The sequence below is a fragment of the Octopus bimaculoides genome, chromosome 5 (genome assembly GCF_001194135.2).
Source record: "Octopus bimaculoides isolate UCB-OBI-ISO-001 chromosome 5, ASM119413v2, whole genome shotgun sequence".
Lineage (NCBI taxonomy): Eukaryota > Metazoa > Mollusca > Cephalopoda > Octopoda > Octopodidae > Octopus > Octopus bimaculoides.
The window spans coordinates 49,188,910-49,200,707 of NC_068985.1; the positions used below are offsets into that span (position 1 = coordinate 49,188,910).

Consider the following 11,798-nt stretch of genomic DNA (forward strand, 5'->3'; position numbering starts at 1 on the left):
TGGTATATTTATTTTTTTATATATTATTTTTTACTTTTTTGTAAAAAACATTTTCATTCTCCCTCTTCTTGAAAATTTGCCATGCAATGAAAGCCGGTTAGAAATCCTTTTTACACATCTATATTAAAATATGCTTTCAGTTTAGCATTCTGCCTTATTATTATTTTTCATTTTCCTATATATATATATATATATATATATATATGTGTGTGTGTATGTTTGTGTGTCTGTGTTTGTCCCCCCCAACATAACTTGACAACCGATGCTGGTGTGTTTACGTCCCCGTAACTTAGCGGTTCGGCAAAAGAGAGCGATAGAATAAGTACTAATCTTACAAAGAATAAGTTCTGGGGCTGATTTGCTCGACTAAAGGTGGTGCTCCAGCATGACCACAGTCAAATGACTGAAACAAGTAAAAGAGAAAAAGAGAGCATCCCAAAATACAATAGATTATAAATTTTTTTCCATTTATGTTTTCAAGATGGCAAATACAGTTGGATCCGGGATGATGGGCAGACACTACGTTCTAGTATCTGTGAAATTCCTGAAAAAGAAAGCTACAGAATTTATAATCAACACAGAAACTTTGGTAAGTTGTAATGACAATTGTATTATTGTTAGTTTGACTATGTTATTGTTTAGGTCTAGGTCTGCCCTTATCCAGCTGACTTTATGATCAAAGACCTAGGTGTATATTTAAGACTACATTATTCTATGTTACTTTCTTTAAGTCGGTACCTTGTATTCAGAGTTCCAATCCTGCAGAGAATAATTTTGTCTTTTGGGGGCCAAATGGACTGACAGAAATGTTTGTATCTGAAGATATGCCTTGCAGGATTTATTACAGCTCTTTACATTCTGAGTTCAAATTCCTTTGTTGTCTGCATATGTTACAGATATAGTCCATCACTCACCACCAAGCCCTTGAGTGCTTTTATCACTCCAGCCTGTTGCAAACATTTATGACAAGTCTACGGCTTGAGAGTACCATTCTCTTTCTCCCTCCTATCTATCTTAGAACTCCTGTAAAAGAGTTACTGGCAAATCCTTTCCTTCTTGACTGAAAGTTGAAAAATAAAAATCTATGATTTGCAACAGATTTTAGCTGCTGTTTCTGTGAAGTTGCATGCTCTAATGTTTTGAGTGTTTGGTCATGATCCTGAACCATATAATAAGGGACATTGCCCTTAATCATATCTCTTCTACGTAGTAACCCTTACATATACCCCTCAGTTATACACACTCTCTTTCATAGTAATCTTAATTATAGCCCTTCTTTTGCACATAATACTCCTGAAAGATACACCATTTTCAAAGTAGTACCCCACAAATCATACCCCCATTATCTTACACAGTACCCCTTAAATGCTTAGTGTTGTACCAATGACATATCTCTAGTCAAGGTCTTGGGTTCCATTCCTGGTTTGAGGGGTATGTTGTGTCTTTGAGCAAGGCACTTCATTTCACATTGGTCCTGTCATTTTAGCTGCAACAAATACAAACCAGCTATTGGTGCAGCTGTCTATGTGTCTCTTTCCAGCTATCATGTCTTCAGTATTTTGCTAGGTCAAGAGAGCTGAGAGGGTGTTTCTGCCTACTCACTTCTACAAAAACATCTAAAACAATTAGTGAAAGCATAGTATAATGTACCAAACCATATTCATTTGAGTGATGATAGGTTGTACTCCCCTACACATAATCTTAAGACCTACTAAAATCACAAAATTTCCCTTGAATCACACTCTACCATCTTAAATAAGGCAAAGGCCCTTTGGTTAATGTGTTTCTGGATACACAGTCTGAAAAAATATGATAGGATGAACATGGATGAATTGTCATTGACTACCAGTGGTAGGCGCAGGGGGAGATTAAATAACAAGGATATGCAATATTTAGTTTTATCCCTCTATATTCTATGTTTAAATCTCACCAGGTCAGCTGTGTAAGACTGGCTCAACCTCCCTGAAGTTTATTCAGTCATAATTCTCACTTACTCATAATTATTATACATATTATTACACCCTCTCTTTTCAAAGTAGTCCTCAATTATATCTCTCTTACATATTTCCTTAAATATACTTCCCTCTCTTAGTATTTCTTATTATATCCCCTCTCTTGTGATCACACACTCCCTTACATAGTACACTTAATTATGCTCACTTTTTTACTTAATACCTCTCATGTGTAATGTCCCTAACTATATCTCTTCTAGTAAGCCTTAAATATACCCCTCTTTCTATCATAGTAACCTTTAAATATACCTCTCTTTCCATCATAGTACCCCTCAATTATTCCCTCTCTCTCTTTCATAGTACTCCTAATTATACCCCTTCTATTGTACATAGTAACTTTGAAATATATGACCTGTTCTAGCTTGAACACCTTAAATCATACCCTGCTATCTGACGCTGTTGTGGTGATCGACATCAACACCCTTGTGTGATTAAAAGGTGAACTTGTCAAAAGAATAATGTGCAATCATTGAGAGACAGAGGGTGTTTGGAGTCTCACGTAGCAGTAGTCAAAGTACCTCTGTGAATATATTGCTTTACTCCCACTTCATTATATCATATATCCAAAATCAAGGATATAAAAGACATAGTACCTCTCAATTATGTTTATTGTATCAATGCCAGATGTCTATTTTTGTTACCAAGCACTGATATCAGTGTGACATTTGGGTTGAGGAATTTCCAAACTATCTCTTCACCTTTGAGTTCTTCATTTCTCTTATAGATTATGGACAACATTTGAAAGACATGAATAATATTCAGAGAGGACCAAAAACAAAAAGGGAACCAGAGAATGTCCTAGCTATAATGTATCCACCCAGAACCTATATGGAGTTTACTGCATTTGGTAACCCACCACCAGTCTACAGCTGGTACCGTGAAAGTACTGTATTAAGTTCCAGTCTAGACTCTCGCTACACACTTACTAATGGAAGATTGACAATTTCCCCGCCTAAACGAGGAGTAGATGACACCTACTATCACTGCTTGGCTTCTAACAATTATGGCAAAATTATGAGCCAAACAGTACAGTTTACATTTGGCTGTAAGTAATTTTAAAAATTATTTTTATTAATGTTAGATGATGGCGCAGGAGTGGCAGTGTGGTAAGTAGCTTGCTTACCAACCACATGGTTCCGGGTTCAGTTCCACTGCATGGCACCTTGGGCAAGTGTCTTCTACTATAGCCTCGGGCTGACCAAAGCCTTGTGAGTGGATTTGGTAGACAGAAACTGAAAGAAGCCCATCGTATATATGTATGTGTGTTTGTGTGTCTGTGTTTGTCCCCCCAACATCGCTTGACAACCGATGCTGGTGTGTTTATGTCCCCCGTAACTTAGTGGTTTGGCAAAAGAGACCGATAGAATAAGTACTAGGCTTCCAAAGAATAAGTCCTGGGGTCGATTTGCTCGATTGAAGGCGGTGCTCCAGCATGGCCGCAGTCAAATGACTGAAACAAGTAAAAGAGTAAGAAATGATTCTCTCTTCATGTGCCATACCTATAGACATCAACAATCATGTACTGTCATACTCTTAAGCTCTAGATTCATGATTTTCCATTATCAGTTGTTTCTGCTGGTTTATTTACAGTTTACTCTACTGATCTACTACTGTTCTCTTATGCTTACACTTGAGACACAGGACCTATTTTTTGCCTTATGAATTGAGAACTGGTTCATTTGACATCAGAACATGGCCACATGATGCTGGGCCTATATGTGTAGGGGGCACCCTCTTCCATGTCTTAGCTTATAAGACAGAAAATAATTTCAGCAGAATTCTGCTTTACACACGGCATATTATCCCTCATAACTTTTTTATTTTTTGGAATTTTTCTACAGATGGGAAATCATACAACTATGCAAAAATCAAAATAAAGGAAAAAATTTGTGTGAGTTAAGGGATATGTAGTTGTTATTTTTAGCACAACTTACAACCACCTCATACTGTCCTTGCTTGTCACTCTGATGTATTGATGCTTTTCAATATCTTCCTCTCCATTTAATGATCTATTGCTAGGATTTAAACCAAAAATTTGGACTGTCTGTATTTTAAGCTGTAATTTAAAAAACAAAGTTAGCAAAATTTTAAAAAATTAAGTTTCCTGTGTTGAACACAGATTTGCAAAATTTTTTGAAAATTCCAAAAAATGAAAAAGTTACGAAAGTTATATGCCAATCATAAAACAGAATTCCACTGAAATTTCTTTTCTATAATTTGAGTTGCAGTGGTCTCTGCCATTATTCTTAAACAGGTGAGACTTTCTGCTGGAAAAGACTCATTGACCACCATTGCAAAAATGAAAAAACATTGTTATCTTGTCGATGTCATTAGAATTTATAAACTTTGAGAGATTATGAAATAGTTCTGATTTGAAACAATGGAAGCAAATGAAGCAATAGATAGTAATGTGTAAATGTTGGATTGAAAAAGTTGAAGGCTGCCTGTGGGGAACAATCCTTCATTTTCTGTAAACATGACAGGCATTAGCCTTTAACTTTTTCTACCTAGAGGGTATTTAAGCTAATCTTTTATCTTTTTACTTGTTTCAAGTCATTAGACTGCCATCATGCTGAGGCACCGTGTTGAAGAGTTTTTAGTCAGATGAATCCACCTTGGGACTTGTTTTCTTTTCAAGCCTGGTACTTATTCTGTCAGTCTCTTTTGCTAAACTGCACTAGCATAGCTAGAGTGTATGCTACCTGGGGTGGCATACAATTTGCTGCCCCCAGACCCCCACAAAAAGTACATATTGCCTACAGCAGGCCCAAAAGTAGTGCTACCTGGGGTGGACTGCCCCCGTTAGTGCCAAACTGCATTACAGGGACATAAACACACCAACACAGGTTGTCTAGTATTGGTGGGGCACACACACTCAATGAGCTTCTTTCAGTTTCTATCTACCAAATCCATTCACAAGGCTTTGATCAGCCCAAGGCTGTAGTAGAAAACACTTGCCTAATGTGCTAAGCAGTGAGACTGAATCTGGAACCGTGTGGTTGGGAAACAAGCTTCTTACCACACAGCCAGTATTTATACTCCATTATTTATAGCTTTGTATGCCTCAAAATCCATCATTCCAAAAATATAATGGAAGAAAAGGGCATCAGAGGGGCAATGTATGTCCTGCGCGCAGATTTTTTGCAAATTATAGTGTGGTTTGCAATGCGTTGGTTACCCTTACTTTTTAATTGGATTGAATTAAGCTTTGTAAGTGTTTGACTAAAAGAAGATTAGAAGCCTAAGTAGATGACAGCTAAAAGTAGACTCAATCGATGTCAATGCCAAATGCATATTAGTAAAATTTGCATATGACTAAATAAAAGATTATTCAAATAATAATCATGATTATGGAAAAGAAAGTGAACCAAATGAAATACTTATAGAAAATATTGCATAGAATTAAAGTGTTTTCAACGTCTTTCAATGATGGCAGGCAAATCAAATGTACTGTAGTTTGTTGCAGGATATAAATAATATGACCACTTGCTTATTGAGAAATTTGTAAGTTCAATTCTTTTTTTTTTTTTAAGTATCACCATTATAAGTATTTATTCTCTGAAATTCAGAAATCAACTCATAAAAAAACAAAACCCTCAAATCCATCACTGTACACACAGTTGCATATGTATGTATGTACCCACATGTTTCTACATGCATAAGTGCACCATGTCTACATGCATAGGTACACATGCAGATGAAGGTTGAATCAAATGATATGTGTGTGTATATATATATATATATATATATATATATATATATATATATATATATATATATATATATATATATATATATATATATATACATACATACATACATACATACATACATACAAGAGATATAAATATTATTCAAAATAATATTACTTTCCAGAAAGAATAAAGCACCATAAGAGGTAGAATTATAAATATGAAGTGAATGTACATGAAGTACATTCTTTGCTTGAAATTGCAGCCAATAAGTTAATGGTACTATGTAGAGCTTTGCTGAATGTTTAACAGGCGGAGATGTTTGCAGGCGGTGAATATAGGAAAATTCTGTCTTACCTCTACAAAGACCATTAGAGAAATGAAGGATAATCCATGACTACAGTTTCGAACTCTTCAGATCACATGTGTATATGCACGAATCTGATTGGTTCTCATCAGCTGGATGTGATGTAATGACTGAAGTTTCAAAATATTCACTACATCTCTGCCTGTTTACTCAGTTGAAAATCATAGTTGATATTCGAACTAAGATCAGAAAATGATGATGATGATATATATTGTGTACTGTTCTGTGATGGTAAGATCAACAGAAAAAGTACTCCATTTGGTGAGAGATAAATAGTATTTAATAGACATAATACATGTTTTTAATAGACATAATACATGTTTTAATAGATGTAATACATGTGCTAGTAATAGTTTCTTGTGCTGAGAACATGCATACCATGTGTGCACATAAATTCATTCACAAAAAAATCTGCACTATTAAAACATTTGGATTCACCCGTCTGTCAGTTTTAAAGATAATCAAACTAAATTTTCATCATTTCAAGCTACTCACCTAATGAGTATTTCTGCAAAATTTGAAAATTCATTCAGCCATTTTCCACTACTTGCACAAACAGACTACAAGTAACTACAATACCCTGCTTTTGCTTATGCATACAGTAATTATCATTATTGTTTTTACTTCAAATTTTTCCATGAGACAGTGGGTTGGACAAGCTTCTTGAAATAGTATTCCTTGGTTAAATGCTTGTCTTTGTGCAAGCCCTTGAGTTACTTGGGTAGAGGTGATGTTTGTAATTTTGGGACATTGAACTTTATCACTGCAAAAGCAACATCAGTGTGAAAACAAGTGGAATATCATTCACACACACACACACACACACACACACACACACACACACACACACACACACACACACACACACACACACACACACACACACACACACACACACACACACACACACACACACACACACACACACAATGGAATTCCACACAGTGAAACTGAACCCAGAATTCTGTGGTTGTGAAGTAAGATTCTCAACATTTTGTCTGTACTTGCACTGCACTAGTATATTTATATAGTGGTTAGGGTGTTGCACTAACAATGGTGAGATTGTAGTTTCAATTCCTAGACCGGGTGGTGCATTGTGCTATTGAGCAAAATACTTCATCTGACATTATTCTGCAATCACTTCAACACCTGACGCATGGTACACCACACCATGCACCTGTTCTGACAACGGCGATTTAATGGAGAGTTTGAGCTAGTGTGTAGTACAGACATTTGACCACTATAATCAAATCATTTGTGCAGGTCATTTGGCAAAAGCTAAACTCTCATACATACTCTTCGACAGGAGAGTCCCTCTCACACACACACACACACAACAAGCTTCTTTCAGTTTTCATTTACCAAATCCACTCACAAGGCTTTGATCAACCCAGGTCTATAATAAAAGACACTTGTCCAAGATGCCATGCTGTGGGACTGAACCCCAAACCATGTGGTTGGGAAACAAACTTTTTACTTGTGCCTATACTGTATTTAACTGACCAGATTCCAATTTATGCTGATATTCAGCTTGCCAAAGTTTTGAGTAATTTTTCTACACAAACACACACACACAGACACACATGTGTAGATTTCTGTATAGTTTGTCTACCAAATTTCATGCTCAAAATTTTGATCAACCCAAGGTTACATTAGAACAGGGGTTTTCAAACTGTGGTTCACGGACCACAGGGGGTCCGTAGACAGCAAATGCTTTTTATGAGCAATTTGATTTTATATGTTTTTTAATCGAAATCTTTTAATTGACAATAAACCTATTTGTTAAATACTGTTAAATAAATAAATGTAAAAATATATGTTATTTTAAGCAAGTATTTATGTATAAATTTCATAAGCATTTATAAGGGGGTCCCTAAGGTAAAGCCTGAAATATAAAGGGGTCCACAAGTCAAAAAGTTTGAAAACCCCTGCATTAGAACATATTTATTCAAGAAGGTACCACACAGTGTAACCTTAGGAATACTTGCATATAAAAAAATTTTTTTCATGTTTTAAAATATGTTTTCAATAAATTATGTCCTTTTTAGTACTTGACATCTCAAACAAAGCCTTATAATTTCAATTTCAATTCACAGTTCTTGGAGAGTTTTTGAATACGCAACGAGAGGGTGTGGTTGCTAATAGTTACGATGGAACATATTTGCAATGTAAACCACCAAATCATAATCCAGGTAATATTGATTTTTATTATTGCTAATTAAAAAGCATTGAAGAATCTTTTTAGTCTGGCTTGAACCTTTTGGCTCCTTAGGCAGGAGCTATCATAGTTTCCATGTTAGGCAATACTGTCCACCAAATCAGATGCCGCGCCATTACAAGGTGAACCTTTAAGCTACTGCTGATAATCATTTACACCTGAATTGATGGAAGCAATGTGAAAGGAAGCGAATTATTCAAAGATGCAATGCACTGCCTGATCTAAGAATTAAACTGATGCCGTAATGATTGTGTGCCAAACACTTACATTACTACAACATGCACATTTCACAGAATCAGACCAAATATTTTGTGGTATTTCTTATAACTCTTTCCATTCTCAGTTGAAATGTACCTGTCAGAACAAACTGTTTCTAAATAAGTACAATAAGGAAGCAAAACTATAGTGTTGATTGCTTTTCAGTATTAGCATTGTTTCACATTTCGATTGTTGTTGATAATGCTGTTGTTGGTGATGGTGATGCTGCTACTATTGTTGTTTTTTAACACAATGTCAGTCCTGGTCTAAGTAAAATGATGGTACTATGATCAAAAGAGTTCAGACTAGACTATGAGCATCCTGGATTGGTTGGGTTTTTGTTTTGTTTTTTGATGGGATGGGGTTGTATGCTGTCCTTTGTTTTGTTTTTTTTAAATTAAGTGGAATGGTAGTGCTCATTACTCTTTTCAGGGCTTTCAAAACAAATAAGAAAGGAACAAGTTATCCTCAGATTGGACACCTGAATGATTGTAATTGAAGGGATACTCTGCTAAAGCTACCTAAGGGACCATGTGGTGGGAATTGAATCAACCCTATTGATTAAGTGGTACTTAAAACAATCAGTCATGATATAGAGAAAATTTGGTTTCTATTACTAGCATGTTAACTAACCATGTTCAGATGGTGTTGTGCTTTCTATTCCTGTGACTTATGTATATTAAATTTAATATACATGTAAAATGATGATTTTGATATATTATCCGGTCAGTTGCACTGGGTCAACTTTGCATTTCATCCCTCCATAAAATAATAATATTGACTCAAACAAATATTATTTTGCAGACTTTATGACAAGAAGCATTCCATTTATGACTCTCCTCTTATTCTTCTAACATTATATCTAGAACTACATTGTTAGTTGTCGGAGCACTGCATCCTTCAAAACTTCCATGCTTCCTGAGATTCGCCAACACTACACCTGATTTTCTCCCCTCCATACACACGCAAGCATGTATCTGACTCACACACTGTTCACTTTCCAGACATTTGTACAATACTGCATATGCTTTATGCGCACTTTTGACAAGTTGTAGTACACCTGAGCACTGTATACAATAATTTCATTACTAATTATCCAGTGTGAATTTCATTTTGTTTTTAAAACTAGTTAATAGATTAAGGAAGACTTAGTTTTATTTCTAGCAAAGAGATGACTCCTATAAAGCAGGCATGGTCAACCTTTCTCATGACAAAGCTCATCATCAGGTTAGCCACACTATTATTAAAGATAATTTTCCATAAAGTGTGCCATTCAGAAGGTTTCCATACAGTTTGTCGATGACTGATATTGAGACTCCATTATCAACACAAGTAGTGATGTGTTTTTTGTTACTGTGTTTTGCTATATATGTTGAAACTAGTGTTAATGTGAAGTCTGTGGAGTGGCAGAGATGGTAACACACTTTGTGTTACTGAGTTTAACGTCTAGATAATGGAGTTGTCCTACTTGAAATAAAATTCTGATTATGAAAGATTAATCACAAATTAGTAATAACCTTTATATAATTTACAATGTTTTATTTTCTTTATTTTAGCTCTCCGTTATCAGTGGGCTTTCAATGACAGCATAAATTTTGTTCGCCCTGACAAGAATTCTTATCTTTTCATTTCTCATAATGGTAACCTGTATTTCTCAGAGGTAACTCAAACTGATGCAGGCAGTTATTTTTGTATTGTGGCATTGGCTAGTCCTGATGATTACAAAGATTTCAGCAACACACAAAGCATGCTTCGAACTAGCATGGCTATACAGTTAAAAATTAAGAATAAAGGTAAGTAATGTCTTCAAAATCTGTAACCAGTCTTTCTTCCTGATGCCTTAGTAGCTTCTAAGCTGGAGTGAAGGCAGCATGTTCTTTGTCTATCTCCTTATCTTCTTGGAGATTTTAGGTAAAATTATACTAATGTGTCCATCTGTTTTAATTTAATTAAATTCTGTCTTTATGCAGCTGAGGATTGCTCTGCATTTAAATTGATATATATATGTGTGTGTGTGTGTATGTTTGTGTATAAATATATATACATGTATGTATATATGTGTGTGTGTGTGTATATATATATATATATATGTGAACATATTACATGTACATCTATATATATATATGTGTACATATATATATATATATATACATATATATATCTACACATATACATTGTATGTATATAGGTACATATGCTTGTATATATGTGAGATAATAATTTCAGTATCAATAGTGAAAGTATTAAAGTGAAAATATCTGACATTACAATAGAGAGATGTTATTGTTTCACTTTTGACACCTAATACTGAAATAGTGGAGGATATAAGAGATTGCTCTGGGCTTGCATTAGGCAAGAAGTTAAACATTTTTGGGGCCTCTGACACTACATGGACCCTAAGTAAAGCATGTGTAAAATTTGAATGACATTGGTTGTGTAGTTCTCGAGTTGTAGGGATTCACACACACAGGCAGACAGACACACACACACACACACACACACATATTCTCATCTTTATATATAGAGATATATATAAAATACACTGTATTGAAATAAAAAGTTTCCCCCAAATTAAACATATTTTTAGAAACTGACACACATCCCCATAAACACTCTCAAACATTCACATACAAACATACTTATTGACCCTTACACTGAAAGTGCAATAATTTTTTTCAAATTCAGCAGCTAATGCAACCAGTCTTGGATGAATGAGTTTATCATTTGATATCTTGTGTCGCTAAAGTGTAGAAAGTATGTTTTTTTTTTTATAAAGACATCAGGGAAATCACCTTTATGAAATGTTGGTGTATAAATGTGGCCCTCTTGAGTGAAGGGCCTGATTGGGAGTAGTCAGTCCAACCGGCTTAAGGCAGGCCCTGACCCAGTTGACACTGTTGACAATGACAAGGGCAACACTGTTGATGGTGACAAGGGCGACACTGTTGACAGTGACAAGTGCGACACTGTTGACAGAGACAAGTGTGACACTTGATGGTGACAAGTGTGACACTGTTGATAATGACAAGTGTGACACTGTTGATAATGACAAGTGTGACACTGTTGATGATGACAAGTGTGACACTGTTGATGATGACAAGTGTGACACTGTTGATGGTGACAAGTGTGACACTTGATGGTGACAAGTGTGACACTGTTGATGGTGACAAGTGTGACACTGTTGACAGAGACAAGTGTGACACTTGATGGTGACAAGTGTGACACTGTTGATAATGACAAGTGTGACACTG

General features: G+C 35.4%; 1 protein-coding gene across 1 annotated transcript in view; it reads left to right on the plus strand.

The window, feature by feature from the left end:
- LOC106874959 (contactin) overlaps positions 1–11,798 on the plus strand; it is a 99,612-nt gene that overhangs the window by 40,368 nt on the left and 47,446 nt on the right. The window contains exons 6-10 of the mRNA XM_052968054.1: positions 482–589; positions 2,737–3,057; positions 8,168–8,263; positions 10,104–10,340; positions 11,524–11,671. Of these exons, the coding sequence (XP_052824014.1) occupies positions 482–589; positions 2,737–3,057; positions 8,168–8,263; positions 10,104–10,340; positions 11,524–11,671 (910 nt within the window). The remainder of the gene's footprint in view (positions 1–481; positions 590–2,736; positions 3,058–8,167; positions 8,264–10,103; positions 10,341–11,523; positions 11,672–11,798) is intronic.